This window comes from Rhinolophus sinicus, linkage group LG06 (assembly GCF_036562045.2).
Source record: "Rhinolophus sinicus isolate RSC01 linkage group LG06, ASM3656204v1, whole genome shotgun sequence".
NCBI lineage: Eukaryota > Metazoa > Chordata > Mammalia > Chiroptera > Rhinolophidae > Rhinolophus > Rhinolophus sinicus.
In genome coordinates, this window is record NC_133756.1 from 122,128,271 (window position 1) to 122,144,513 (window position 16,243).

The 16,243-nt window shown below is 37.3% G+C and overlaps 3 protein-coding genes across 3 annotated transcripts; all 3 read left to right on the forward strand.

Moving 5' to 3' along the window:
• On the forward strand, window positions 1-939 carry LOC109436944 (olfactory receptor 51B6). Its single transcript, XM_019715824.2, has one exon. It carries the CDS (start codon window positions 1-3, stop codon window positions 937-939), a length of 939 nt encoding a protein of 312 aa, XP_019571383.1.
• A 2,567-nt stretch (window positions 940-3,506) lies between these two features.
• Window positions 3,507-4,453, forward strand: LOC141572443 (olfactory receptor 51J1-like). The gene is given in 2 exon segments (XM_074337133.1): window positions 3,507-4,218; window positions 4,221-4,453. Coding segments are annotated over 2 exon segments (945 nt in total).
• An 8,581-nt stretch (window positions 4,454-13,034) lies between these two features.
• LOC109436975 (olfactory receptor 51B2) lies at window positions 13,035-13,988 on the forward strand. Its single transcript, XM_019715855.2, has one exon. It carries the CDS (start codon window positions 13,035-13,037, stop codon window positions 13,986-13,988), a length of 954 nt encoding a protein of 317 aa, XP_019571414.2.
• Window positions 13,989-16,243: the final 2,255 nt, after the last annotated feature.

A 16,243-nucleotide genomic window follows, 5' to 3' on the forward strand; every position in this document is an offset into this window, starting at 1 on the left:
ATGTGGCTCAACACAACTGTTTCTCCATTTCTGCTTACTGGCTTTCCAGGCATGGAGAAGGTACATCACTGGATCTCCATTGCATTATTAGTGGTTTACATCTCCATACTTCTTGGTAATGGCACTCTTCTCTTTCTCATCAGGGGTGATCATAACCTCCATGAGCCCATGTACTATTTCTTAGCTATGTTGGCATCTACAGACCTTGGAGTGACATTGACCACGATGCCCACAGTTCTGGGTGTCCTGTGGTTAAATCAAAGAGAGATTGGCCATGGGGTCTGCTTCTCTCAGGCCTACTTTATCCATACTCTTTCTATTGTGGAGTCTGGTGTTTTGCTTGCCATGGCCTATGACCGTTTTGTTGCCATCTGCAACCCCTTGAGATATACTTCCATCCTGACCAACACCAAGGTAATGAAGATTGGGATGGGGGTATTAACAAGGGCTGGTCTGTCAATTATGCCAATAATTATTCGCCTTCACTGGTTTCCCTATTGTCGATCCCATGTACTTTCCCATGCTTTCTGTCTACACCAAGATATCATCAAGTTAGCCTGTGCTGACATCACCTTCAATCGTCTCTATCCAGTTGTGGTTGTATTTGCAATGGTCTTGTTGGACTTTTTGATCATATCTTTTTCCTACATTTTGATCCTCAAGACTGTCATGGGAATTGCTTCTGGAGAAGAAAGGGCCAAGGCCCTCAACACATGTATCTCCCATATCTGCTGTATCCTGGTCTTCTATGTCACTGTAGTTGGTCTGACATTTATCCATAGGTTTGGAAAACATGCTCCTCATGTTGTCCACATCACAATGAGCTATGTATACTTCCTTTTTCCCCCTTTTATGAACCCTGTTATCTACAGCATTAAAACCAAGCAGATCCAGAGTGGAATAATTCGCTTATTCTCAGTGCGTCATAGTAGAGCATAACTTTGACTTATTGCTCTTCGAGGAATAACTCAGGGAACCTGGACAAGCTGACAGGAGCAACTAGAGAAAGGCATTTCAATAGAAACCAGCCTCTCTGATATTTAGAACATCCTGTTACCCTGCCTATTTATTGCTGAATTGTATATGATATAACATGCATACAACACTTAGCATATAGCTCAAGTTTCCAACTCATTTACTATTTTCCCAACTAATTCACCCTGTTTGGTGAGTCTATGGCACCTGATATATTATTCTTGGATCTAAGGTATGGGTCACCAGTGTTTTAGTCAAGTCTCATTGTTTTCCTATATGTTCTGCATGTATTGGTTTTGATATAGCAATTACATTCTTGACCTCAGATATTCATCTAGCTTCTTCACTGATACGGAGTTAGTTGCTATCTAGAGAATTGCACTAAGTGAAGCAATGAGACTTACCGTGTCCTCAGTTCAATATGCCAACTCTAGGAAAAGTATACCTAAGTCTGTTCACTTAAATTTTTGATAAACATTTATTAAATATTATTAATAATATATATGTAAATAATACAACAACAGAGATATAATTATATAATAATAAACAGACATATATTTTCTCATCCAGATGGCTATTGTCTGGATGAGTTAGTCCCAGACACTGATGAACAGAGATAGGTATGTTCAGATAGTAAAATGATATTATGGTTCCTGATTAGAAGTACATTGTAGGTGAGGCTAGATGGGTGTTCCTGAAATTTGCAAAATACCAGAGTTGAGAAAGAATTGGTCATGTGTGCGAGTGGGGAGAAAAGGATAGGATGGCGGCAATGCTTCTGACTAGAAGGAAAAAAGGATCTTTTCTTGCTCCAAGTATCTATCAAAGTTGATTTTGTTCATGGTCGAGGCATGGCAGAAAAAGTTCATTGTTCTACAGCCAGCCAAAGAGCCAGTACCCATGACTCAAGTGACAAATTTTAAAGTGAATCAAAAAGACATTCTCATGAACAGAAGATAGAATATGAAATGTAAGGATTACACAAGAGGTGATCCAGTGACTACTCACTTCCTTTCGTATAGATGGACCCTGTCTCTGGGCTCTGTCACACTGGCATTCAAAGTAGTCTCTGACTTTTGCACCCACTCTTGGTCACAGGAAGGTGAAAATTGCCCAGAATTCCCTGGATTTATGAGTAACATGGAGAAAACATGAAACCAGATCTTTAGCAGCTTCCAGGATAGTAAATGATGTTTACCAGATCAGTTCAAGAGACTGTTTGTTCAAATGAGAAACAGAAACTCATAGACACAGACAATAGTTTAGTGGTTACCAGAGGGTAAGGGGGGTGGGGGGTGGGAGATGAGGGTAAGGCGGATCAAATATACGGTGATGGAAGGAGAACTGACTCTGGGTGGTGAACACACAATGGGATTTATAAATGATGTAATACAGAATTGTACACCTGAAATCTATGTAATTTTACTAACAATTGTCACCCCAATAAATTTAATTTAAATTTTTAAAGATACACACACACACCAAAAAATACCACTATGTGTGTGTGTGTGTGAATGAGCTGTTAAAATACCTTCAGTAGTCTTTCCTACCCTGTCAGTCCAAGATTCTAATGTTATTCCTGTGCTGGCCCACACAGTGCTCAGTTTAAAACATACTCAGTTTAGGAGGTAGATTTCTCTTCCCCTCTGATGCCTTCCTCTGCTGCCCAGGAAAGCCTCCTGAAAATCTTTTTATGTTCCAGAACAGTGTTGCTGTATTCAGAGGTGTGTCTAAGCCAGAAAGAAGTCCCAGTAGATCAGGTAGGTGGTCTTTACAAATTGTGAGTCAAGAGATTGTAGATATCACCATGACAGAGTATTTTCATGAGCCTTAAAGTTTGCATACAAATCCACCAACCTTGGTTCTTGCCTTATTCTGTGCTTTGCATGTAATCTTTTCAGTTGCTTTCTTAGTCCTTTTAAAGCCCAGAACAGATAAAACCAGTGTGGGTCCAAGCTCCATTCTTTTTAGTTTAGTTTTCCAATCACTTGCTCCAGGTTCTGGTCATTGCCACTTCTCAGCCTTTCTTTAGGCCTCAATTATTCATATATCTGTATTTATTTTTCAGGTATTTTAGCTGTTTTTATATACTGCGTTATTTGCCTTATATCTATACATTTACTAGTAATACCTCCGTTCACCTATTCCTGACATTGGTCCATATCTATGCTGAGATCGTCTACATGTGCCTATCTCCCCAGCAGCTTTCTAGGGTCAGGCATGTTCACACAAAGACAAGGCAGCTGTTTCTCTCTTAGCCGATCCACCATAAACTACAATTCACAAGGATAATTTTCCATCAACCTTGAACTTCTGTCTAATGGAGACAATAACCCAGTTAATAGTGGCAGTTTCCTAATGGCAGTCATCTGTCAATTTTTGGACATGAGACCTTTGGACACCTGTATTTTGAGCTTTGTTTTCTTCTTCCCTTTCCTCAGCGTCCAGAGCCTTTTTTCACTATAATATTATCTCACTAATCTGTTTCTAATTTTCAAGGTAGCACTGATCCCATGGGATAAGATTTCAACATGAAGAACTCTAATAGCTCTTTGGAGTTCTTACCTACAGCGTTCATTCTGGTTGGCATCCCAGGGCTGGAGGCAGAGCACATATGGATGTCCATCCCCTTCATCCTGATGTACATTATTATCTTCCTTGGGAATGGCACCATTCTTCATGTCATCAGAAGAGACGTTGCCCTACACCAGCCCATGTACCTCTTTCTTGCCATGTTGGCACTGGTTGAGGTGGGTGTCTCTGCATCCACACTACCTACAGTGCTAGGCATCTTCCTTTTTGGCACGACTGAAATTAGTTTTGATGCATGTCTTCTCCAGATGTTCTCTATTCATTCTTTCTCTATTATGGAGTCAGCTGTATTGCTGGCCATGTCCATGGACCGATTTGTGGCCATCTACAGCCCACTGCACTATGCAGCCATCCTAACCCTGCCCCGCATCTTTGGCACAGGAGCTGTAATTGGGCTGAAAAGCATGATGCTCATGGCCCCATTGCCCATGCTCTTACGGCGCCTGCCTTTCTGTGGCCATAATACCCTCTCCCATTCCTATTGCCTCCACCCCAACCTTATCCATCTACCTTGTGGGGACATTTCTATCAACAACATCTATGGGCTTTTCATTGTTACCTCCACTTTTGGGCTGGATTCACTACTCATTGTGGTCTCCTATGGGCTCATACTCCACACTGTACTGAATATTGCCACTGGGAGGGCGAGAAGGTGCTCAACACATGTGGCTCACATGTCTGTGCTGTGCTTGCTTACTACGTGCCCATGATTGGCTTGTCAATGGTGCACCGCTTTGGACACCATGTGTCCCCTTTACTGCATGCTATGATGGCCAATGCTTACTTGTTCTTCCCACCCATTGTCAACCCCATTGTGTACAGCATTAAGACTAAGGAAATCCGTGGCATTGTCCAAATGGTATCAAAGAAGAGATCCAGAGTTTAGACAAAGGACACAGTAGAAAGAGACTTTTCTTTCTATATCACAAGTGGTCCTAGTTTGCACGTTATGCAAATAGTGTTACCTTAAAATATGATGTCTAACAAGAGGTTCTTCATATCTGGCAGTGAACTGGAGTGGGAGTGCAAGTGGGGTTGGATTATGTGTGACAGAACAGTATAAAGAATTTATGTTATTTTAAAACATTTTGTGTAACATGAGGTTTTCCATTACCTTGCATAGCTAGAGCAGGACTGCAAGAAAGATTGTTTATGAAAACATCTCTCCCCATAAGGAAAATGTAGTCAGGAGTTGTAAGGCGTCCTGGTAAATCTATTGATCCCTTTGTCCTAGAAAAAGAGGAAGTGAAATATGTTACATTCTCTTGAGTTGTTTATATGAGTTCAATAGCGAAAGGATACACTAACTAGCTCAAAAGGGGTTTCCAGGACTGGGTCTGATGTGGAATTCACCCAACCTCACCCAGGCTTCAAGCTAGGAGTCTCAAAAATTACAAGTCTTGCTCATTATGCAAAATTCTGAAGTTCTTACATCCAGGATGTAGAATCTTTCAAAAAGGCAAGCATTCCTTTGTGAACATTAACAGTAACATTTTTTTTCTGATTGGATAGTCCTTTGCAGACATTAGAAGTAATGTAAAAATTTTACATTTATATTTTCAAAGAAAGGAACCAAAGTGTTTAAGATGCAAATGTATACTAGGTACTTTTATTATTTCAATCACTCCCCACAACAACCCTATGAATTAGGATTAATGCAATTATTTTTTCAGATGAAAAGCTGGTGCTCAACTTGCTCAAACCTACATATCCAAGAGCTGGCATTGGGATTCAGTTGGGTCAAACTCCAGAATCTCAGCTATTAACCCCTTTACTATACTATCAACTGAGCAAGAACTGCAACAACCTGGAACCTTCTTATTGGTCAACGAAGTAGCATTAATTGAGCACCCTCAATGGGTCAGGTGCATATCTAGGCCCTAGAGATAAAGTGGTGACCAAAAAAACAAGGTCCCTCCCTTCCCTCATGAAGCTTAGAAATATTTTTTTCTACCTCTGCAGACCTTCATTTTCTACTTCCTGAAGTGATGTCTAGAATCAGTTTTTTGGGGTTTTTTAAAAGATTTTATTGGAGAAGGGGAACAGGACTTTATTGGGGAACAATGTGTACTTCCAGGACTTTTTTCCAAGTCAAGTTGTTGTCCTTTCAGTCTTAGTTGTGGAGGGACCAGCTCAGCTCCAGGTCCAGTTGCTGTTTCTAGTTGCAGAGGGCACAGCCCACCATCCCTTGGGGGAGTCGAGGAATCGAACTCACAACCTTGTGGTTGAGAGCCCACTGGCCAATGTGGGAATCAAACCAGCAGCCTTCAGAGTTAGGAGCATGGAGCTCTAACCGTCTGAGCCACCGGGCAGGCCCTAGAATCAGTTTTAAATAGACCTTATAACACTCCAAAACACAAATAAAGTTTTGAATATAAATTTTAAATTAAAAATATTTTTTCGCATTGTACATTGTAGAAATGCCAAAAATGGCCAAAGATTTTTTTGTTAAGGTTAATTCTGTGTCTCTACTCCAGGTTTCCAGGTAATCTGTTTGCACAGATTCTTACTTAGGGGTCTTCAATTGCCTACAACGATACCCTAGATTCATAGCCCTCTGATGGATGACAGAACTCTGCAGGGAACTAAGACTGAGAAATATCAAATGAAACCAAGCAGGTAACTACACAGGAAGAGCCATCCCACAGATGACCAGAGAAATTAGAATGGCAATTCCCTGGGAGGAGAAGAGGGGTTATCTTTAGAATATCTGCAGAAAGACATCCTATAGCAAGAGAAGTACAGGAAAGAATGATGAAACCAGGTTGTCAGGTGCCTTGACATAAAATGAAAATCTCTCACTGTTCCCTTCTCCCTCTCTTCTTCTCCTGGTATACTCATTATTCTTATATTGCTCTTTCTGATGGAGTCAGATAGTTCTTATAGAGTTCTTTCATTTATTTTAACCTTCAAGTCTCTCTCTTCTTCCATCTGCATCATTTCTAGATTTCTATCTTTGATATTACTAATTCTTTCCTCCATCTGGTCAGCTCTATTTCCTAAGCTCACTATTCAAATTGGAAAACAACACCTCTGATAAGAGGCTAACATATCTAAAATATATAAAGAACTCATACAACTTCAACAACAAACAAACAAACGATTAAAAAATGGGCAGAGGACCTGAACAGATACTTCCCCCAAGAAGACATACAAATGGCTAACAGATATAAGAAAAGATGCTCAACTTCACTAGCTATGACGTGAGATACCATCTAACACCTGTTAGAATAGCTGTTATCAACAAGACAAGGAATAACAAGTGTTGGAGAAGATGTGGAGAAAAGGAACCCTCATATACTGCTGGTGGAATGTAAATTGGTACAGCCCTTATGGAAAACAGTATGAAGTTTCCCCAAATGCTTAAGAATACAATTACCATATAACACAGCAATCCCTCTTCTGGGTATCTACCAAAAAATCTGAAAACATTTAGAGATAAAGACACGTGGGCTCCAATGTTCATTGCGGCTTTGTTTACGTGTGGCCAAGACATGGAAATAAGCAAAGTTAGATGATTGGCAAAAGAAGATGTAGAACATAAATACAATAGAATATTAACTCTAGTATTCCATATAAACTCTAGTAATTTAAAATTTAGACCTTTAAAAACTACTTTGATCCTTTATTTCCTCAATAAGACAAAATGATGTCATTATATTCAGATAGGCATGAAGCTAAACTATAAATTAAAACACTTGAGAAAAATAGATGAAATATTCTAAGCATTTCCACATTCATCAAGAAATATTTGTTTCAGATCAATGCTCCTGCCAAGGACAATTAGACAGTTAGAAAAATATTTTGTAAATGACTTCAGAGAGCACCCAATGCAATGAGGATGGAAAGGCTAAGATTGCAACAAGGGAAGCATAGAGAAAGGAACTTGATATTTTGTACCATTTTCCCACTTAAAAAAATTGTCAATTCAAAAGTAATAGCTGATAAAATGAGAGGAGCTTACAGCAGTCTTAAACGACTGGAGTGCAGAGGCACAAAAATTAAAACACAAGGATCCTCATGGACCGGACGGACTGGTAAATTTCCAAGCATTTATTTAGATTCCAAAAAATTTACATAGTGAACTGAAGGAATATTATAAATACACTTGCCTAATATAGGTTATTTTTAATAAACTCACTACCTAATTTTACAACTCTGTGTGTAAGAATTAGGGTGACAAATCATCTCAGTTTTTTCCAGGACTTTTCTAGCTTTATCTCAAAAAGTACCATATCCTTGGAAACCCCCTCAGCCACAAATTGAGATGGTTGGTCACTCTAATTAGAAGTAAACTTAAATACTCTCAGCAGGAAGACGTTAACCAGCATCACAAATTATTCATGTAATTTTTCATTATGCTTATTAAAATATAACCAGAAATGCAAACTACAAAAATTGAAAAAAATCAGGAGAAAAATAGAAATCAGGCAAAAGGATTAGATCCACAGAGGTTTCAGCTATTGCAGTTAGCATACCCAGACATTAAAATAATTTCAATTAATATTGCCTAGAACTCAAATTTCAAGGTGTAGAATTTAAGCAATAAGTTGAAACTATTAAAAATAAAATGGAAATCCTAGAACTGAAAAATAACTGAAATTAAAGGCACAATGGATGGGTTTAATCATATTTGACACAACTGAAGAAAGAATCAAGGTATTGGAAAATAATTTAGAGTATAACCAGACTATATATGTGAAAGGACAAAGCATAATGGGAAAAAAAGAAAGAAAAGAAAAAGAAAAAATTATTCAAAGACATATGGTATTTGCTGGACAGTTCAGTTGCACATGTAATTGGAGCCCCAGAAGGACAGTGTCTTGGGAAAAAAGCAATATTTGAGTATAATGATATAAATATTTTCCAAAATTGACATAAACATAAGTCAAAGATTCAAGAAACACCATGGACTACTACATACAGTCTAAATTTCATTAAATTTACATTTTAATGTAAATACTATTGACAATGTTAGACATTCACACAGTCACACAGTTGGATCTCCTATTTGAATGCATGTATGTTGAAAATACTCACTTTAAGTCTCTATTTCAGTCATTCTGGTGTCTCTCCCCAAAGTCAACAAATATTTTCATTTTATTGCATTTCTTTTTAGGAAAGCATTTATATATAAACAAGAAATTACATGCATTTATACTTTTTCCCAGTGAAATTTATGTATTGTTCTCTACTTGATTTTTAATATACACATATGTCTTTAAGATAATTCCTAACCAGTACATGAAAAGCATCATCATTTGTTTTCACGTCTACATAATATCTCACTGTGTCAATCCTGGTACATTGTAGGTTACCAGGATTTATTTACCAGTTCACGGTTGATGAATATCTAGTTTACTTCCATTTTTTTGTGTTCTTATAAATAATATTGTAGTGAATCATCTTGTATACATGTCAATTTACATGGATATAAATGCATTTGTAAACAAAATTTTTAAAAGTGGAATTGCTGAGTAAATAATTTTGTTTATAATATTTATAGGTACACTATTATTATTTCCCTTTTATAAGTCATACCTATTAACTGTCCAATCAGCAATTGTGAAAGTGCTTTTTTCATCATACCTTTCCTAACTTATCTGTTTTAACATTTTTGAATTTTTGTAATATGATGAATAAAAACTATGTCAATTTGATTTCAATTACTTTCTACTTTAAGTGAGAGTGAACAGCCTTTCATATGATCAGGGAATATTTATACCTCCATTTCTTTGAAATTTGTTTATCTCCTAAATCCATTTCCTGTTATGTCAGAGGTCAGCAAACTTTTTTCCTGCAAAAGGCAAAATAATAAATATTTCAGGCTTTGTGTGCCATGCAGCTTCCTTCAAAACTACTCAGTTGTGCTATTGTAGTGTGAAGGTAGCCATACACAACACATAAATAAATGAGCATGAGTGTATTCCAATAAAACTTTATATATGGACACTGAATTTTGAATTTAATATATGTATCATGTGTCACAATATATCATTGTCTATTGTTTACTTTTCAGTCATTTAAAAATTTAAATGCAGTTTTTATCTTGCGAGCCATACAAACACACACACAAATACTCACGCACAATATTCTGTTTCTTTAAACAGTGTCTACTCTCTTAATATAAACAATCATGAATTAAATGGACTTCCCAGTCCACCACCATCTTCTACCCCTTACCTTATTTCTAAAATATTTTATTAGGGAAATGATCAGACATACATAAAAATAAAGAATATTATAAAGAATTTCCATATACTCTTTCTTCAAACTCAACTTCAAGAATTATCAATATTTTATCAACTTTGACATTATACCTTTATACTGTTGAATATAGTATTTAGTTTAATGCTTTATTTTCAATTTTAAATTTGTCTCTTAAGCCTTAACTACTAGTGATGGAGTAATCATATACTTAATACTACATCCCAAATGTAATATAACACTACATTCCCACCCAATTTCTGTTCTTTATTTAACTTCTACATTTTCTGAGTTCATAACTTTATATTCTGCTCTATAATCTTAATCTCCCTTTTGAAGCAGTGGGAATCATGTAGAGGTGGATATTCCTTGGGGCCAGAATAGATTTTAAAAGCCAAGTATGATAAGAGGGTAAGGGAGGAACAGGGCGGTAGATGAGGGTAAACGGAGTCAAATATACGGTGATGGAAGGAGAACTGACTCTGGGTGGTGAACACACAATGGGATTTATAAATGATGTAATACAGAATTGTACACCTGAAATCTATGTAATTTTACTAACAATTGTCACCCCAATAAATTTAAAAAAAAACCCGAAAAGCATAACCTAGTAAAAAATAATGGTATTATATATTATATTTGTTAAAAAAAAAAACACCAAAAAAAAAAAAAAAACACAAGAGACTGTTTGTTCAAATGAGAAACAGAAACTCATAGACACAGGCAGTAGTTTAGTGATTACCAGAGGGTAAGGGGAGGGTAAGGTAGATGAGGGTAAAGAGGATCAAATATATGGTGATGGAAGCAGAAATGACTCTGGGTGGTGAACACACAATGTGATATATAGATGATATATTACAGAATTGTACACCTGAAGTCTATGTAACTTTACTAATCATTGTCACCCCAATAAATTTAATTTAAATTTTTAAAGATACACACACACACCAAAAAATACCACTTTGTGTGTGTGTGTGTGTGTGTGTGTGTTGAAAGGGAAGAGAAGTATGCATATAACTTAACCACACTTAGGCTGTAACACAAGAAGAAGAAATACAAATTGATTTTTCTAAAAGATGATAATATTTGCTACGAGAAGAGTGAAGGAGGTAAGAAGAGAGGAAATGTTGGGGAAGAACGGCTTGTAGTAGGGCTCATTGAAAGAGTTTTGTACACCTGAAACTAATTTTTTTAAATAAAGTTGAATGGAGAACATTGAAAAAGCTGAGACACTGGCCTGGATATATATTTGGGGTGGGAGGGCATAGGAAAGGTTTTCATCTGGCTGACCTTTGCTCTGGGCTTAAAGATACCATGACTGGCAGAGACAAAAGGCAAATGAATAATCTTGTAAAAGGAAATACAAAAGTAAGTGTGAAAATGAGTGCAAGAGTCAGAGGAGGTTGGGGCAGTGGGAGCTGTGATGCTTCCAGGAAGGTGAGCAGTTTAGAGCAGATGTGGGATTGCATGGATAATCTCCATATACCACATCCAGCCTCTGGCCAACTATGGGTCTATTATAATGAACAAAAGGAGGAGACAGATGAGTTGGCAGGTGACTGGGATTAGTTTTTTCATAACAATGGCTATTATCAACAAGACAAGGAATAACAAGTGTTGGAGAGGAGTGGAGAAAAAGGAACCCTCATATACTGCTGGTGGGAATGTAAATTGGTACAGCCCTTATGGAAAACAGTATGAAGTTTCCTCAAATGCTTAAGAATACAATTACCATATAACACAGCAATCCCTCTTCTGGGTATCTACCAAAAAAAATGAAAACATTTATCTGAAAAGATATATGTACCCCTATGTTCATTGCAGCATTATTCATAGTGGCCAAGACATGGAAACAACAAAAATGTCCTTCAATAGATGACTAGATAAAGAAGATGTGGTACATATACACAATGGAATACCAGTCTGCCATAAGAAAAGATGAAATACTGCCATTTGTGACAACAGAGATGGATCTTGAGGATTATGATGCTAAGCAAAATAAGTCAGACAGAAAAAATCGAGAACCATATGATTTCACTGGTATATAGGATGTAAAACTGAAAAGCAACAAAGGAACAAGACAAACAAACAAAGAAACAAAAACTCATAGACACAGGCAGTAGTTTAGTGATTACCAGAGGGTAAGGGGGGAGGGTAAGGTAGATGAGGGTAAACGGAGTCAAATATATGGTGATGGAAGAACTGACCCTGGGTAGCGAACACACAATGTGATATATAGATGATATATTACAGAATTGTACACTTGAAACCTATGTAACTTTACTAATCATTGTCACCCCAATAAACATATTCTTTGATAGCACCATCCTTACAAGGTTTTCCTCAACATTTCTATTATTTTTATTCCGTTTTGTTTCTATCCATTGCTTATCTCTCCTTTTTAATTTTTATCAGGGTGACGATTAAATTACATAGGTTTCAAGTGTACATTTCTATAATACATAATCTATATATTGCATTGTGTGTTCACTACCCAGAGTCAGTTCTCCTTCCATCACCATATATTTCACCCCCTTTGCCCTCTTCTACCACCTCCCTTACTCTCTGGTACTCACTAAACTCTTGTGTCTATGAGTTTTTGTTCGTCTTGTTTGTTTGCTGCTTTCAGTTTTATATCCCACATATGAGTGAAGTCATATGGTTCTCAATTTTTTCTGTCTGACTTATCTTGCTTAGCATGATAATCTCAAGAACCATCCATGTTGTTGCAAATGGCGGTATTTCATCTTTCTTTTCCTCTTTTTTTTAAATTATTTTTTTATTAAATTTATCAGGGTAACAGATGTGAGGTGGTATCTCAGTGTGGTTTTGATTTGCATTTTCCTACAGAAAATGCTTGAAGAGGTCATACAAAGAAGACAATTTGGAAGGAAGAAATTCAAGAATCTGCACATTCTGTTTAAGTTGATCTATATAGGTTTTTCTAAGAGAAAAAAAACTTACCTTTCACTAGCTGGTGAAGAACAATAATAGAGAAAACCTTTGTTGAGGGTTAATGTCACTGATGTAAGTAAAGCATTAGATGAGAATAGAGAAAGGGCAAGGGGAAGCAGGAAAAGGACAGACTGCTTGTGAGGGCAGTGGTTCATTGAGAGGTCACTGAGTTCCAGAGCCTGCAGAGAGGCCAGACCATCTAGCAGGGGATTGGTGCCCAGTGATAGTGGGACAACTCATGCTTATAGGCTTAGTAATCTTCAATCATACTGCCACCTTTCTCAGAGTGAATAGGCCTCTTGAAAATGAGGATATCCACCCTACCAAGTGCCAACTTGAGCTTCTCTACTTTCCTGCTGACAGGCTTCCCTGGCCTGGAATGGGCTCACCACTGGGTCTCACTGCCCATTTTTGTAGGGTACCTCATGGCCCTCCTGGGTAATGCCACCATCTTGTATCTGGTACGAACTGACCCTTCTCTCTACCAGCCCATGTACTACTTCCTGGCCATGCTGGCTGTGACAGACTTGGGCCTATGCATGTCCACGTTGCCCTCAGTGCTGGGTATGCTGTGGTTTGATGCCCGGATGGTGGGCCTGGTACACTGTGTTCTGCAGCAGCACTTCCTACCCTCCTCCTCCTTCATGGAGTCAGCTGTGCTCTTTGCAATGGCTCTGGACCACCTGGTGGCCATCCAATTCCCACTGTGCTATGCATCTGTGCTCACAGGTCCTCATGTGGCATTGGCTGGGGTTGTGCTGGGCATGCAGAGTGCCGTCATCACTGCTGCACCCTCATTGCATCTGTTGAAATTTGACTACTGTCGCCCTGGGGCATTGTCCCATGCTTACTGCCTTCACCAGGACACGATCCGTCTGGCCTGCTCTGACACACATTTCAACAGACTCTGTGGCCTGTGCATCATCATGCTGGCCATGGGCTCTGACGTCCTTTTCATCCTGCTCTCCTATACTGTCCTTCTCCATACCATGTTGGCTATCACCTCTGCGGGGGAGAGGCTCAAGGCCCTCAACACCTGCATCTCCCACATCCTGGCTGTGCTCTGCTTCTGTGTGCCTGTGCTAGGACTGTCCATTGTGCACAGATTTGGGTGCCATACCTCATCCCTGGTGCACATCCTCATGGGCACTGTCTCTGTGCTCTTCCCGCCGCTGATGAGCCCTGTTATCTATAACATCAAGACCCAGCAAATCCGAAGGGCCATCTTCAAGGTGGTTTCACTGGGGAAGATGCAATGAGATAGTGTGGATGGACCATGTTACTCAAAATAAGGAATAAGTGAAAGCTTCCTTTTTTGTATTTTCTCCTTTACTGACCTTTGACACTAATTCTATAGCAATTTAATTAGGGTTAATTACTCTGATGATGTGGAAAGTTCAATCATCACTTAATATTCATTAGGTTAAATAATGAGTTTACCACCATTCCTCACAATATAATATTTCTATTATATCCATCAAGGTTAACTTTACTGTAGATCTAAGAGGAACTTCCCAAAATTGCTTTTTTTTTTTTACCCCCATTGTCCATATCATAGTCTGGGACAAAAACAGGTCCTGAGACCCTACCATATTTTTCCTCATTTTCCTTTAACTGTCCAATTGTACAAATATACTTAATTTCTGCTATATGCATTTATCCCTTCCTATGTTCACTGACCTTAATTTATCTTTAAAAATGATAATTACAAATATGAAATATCCATTTAAGAAACTTAGATTTAAAACAAGAAGAAAAATGTATACAATGGTAAATGGTGAATAATATGATGGCAAAAAAATTAATGAGATTAATCTAATAGTGTTTACATGCTAATAATGAAAAACAAATAGAGAAGAAGAGGAGAAAGAGGAAAAAGTAGGAGAAATTGGTGAGTCAAGATCCACAGACAACACAATGCAATATATAGATGATGTATTATAGAAATGTACACTTGAACCTATATAATTTTACTAACCAATGTCACCCCAATAAATTTAATTTAAATTTTTTTAAAGATACACACACACACCAAAAAAATACCACTATGTGTGTGTGTGTGTATATATATATATATATATATATATATATATATATATATATATCCATATACATATATATGGATATATATATATATCCACAGAAGTAGCCAGAGTGTCGACTCCCATAAAAATACATGGTAGATTAATTTTTGGATAGGAGAAATGGTGTCATGTCTCCTGGAAGAAAAGCTATTCAGATATAAATGTGTTGGTAGCAGAGGAGGAAAATGAAGTTCTCATTTGATGGCCTTGACTTTCACAGTGACAGACTGAAATATTTTGATTGCAAGTTGTGAGGCAGTGGTGAATTACATTTTTGTAACTTCAAAACTTTCCTAGTGACCTTTTGTTTAGGTTCACCTATGCACCCAAATACTGGATTTTTACTCCTTTGACTAAATTATTTCTTCTTCTTGGTAAAACCTTCCGTTTCCACTGCTTTCTTTTTACAATTACTCCCTGTTCATCTGTTTCAGTCAGAGTTCATAAAAAAGAGTGAAATCTTGTCATTTGTGACAACATGGATGGACCTATAGATATTATGCTATGTGAAATAAGTCAGACAGAAGAGAACAAATACTTTGATTTCACTTATATGTGGAATCTAAAAATTAAAACAAATGAACAGACAGAAACAGACTCATAAGTATGGAGAATAAACTGAAGGTTGCCAGAGGGGAGGGGAGTGAGAGTAGGTGAAAAAGGTGAAGGGGAATAAGAGGTAGATAAGTTATAAGTTATACGTCACATAGATATTAGTGTACAGCATAGGCAATATAGTCAATAGTATTGTAATAAATTTGATTGGTGGCATATGGTTAGTAGATTTATTGTGATCACTTTGTAAGTTACAAAAATGTTGAATAATATGTCGTACACCTGAAGCTCATAATATTATATATCAACTATACTTTAATAAAAATCAATATTAAGAATAGAACTTGATATAAATATGAGCAGAGAGGAAAGAGACAAATCAAAGATGATGCACAGACTTTCAGCTTATGTAAGCAAATGGTGATACAATTTAATGGGCTGAGAAAATTTGACATTGTGGAGAAAAAAGAACTAGGGAATAAGATTAAGAACATTGTTATCAACATGTTAGATCTGAAATGTCTGTAAGACATCAAAGGGTAAGGTCCATTTTTATTTGGATGTTTGAGTTTGGAGCTTAGAAATATAATTTTGTGAGTCATCAGCATATAGGTAGTATTTAAGTTTGTGAAAATGGAAATAGCATTTAGGCAAAGTAAGTATAGAAAGTGAGATATTCCTGAAAAGAGTACTAACATTTATAGTTCAATTAGAAGAGTGCAATTTAGCAAAGGAGACTAGAGGGAAGTTTAATGAGATAATAAGAATGGCATAACAATACAAGGTCATCAAACCCATGAGAGGAGAGTATTTTAAAAATAGAGGAGAGGATTTCTGGCTTTTGTTCTACATGTAAGGAGCTTGAAAGTTGTCAC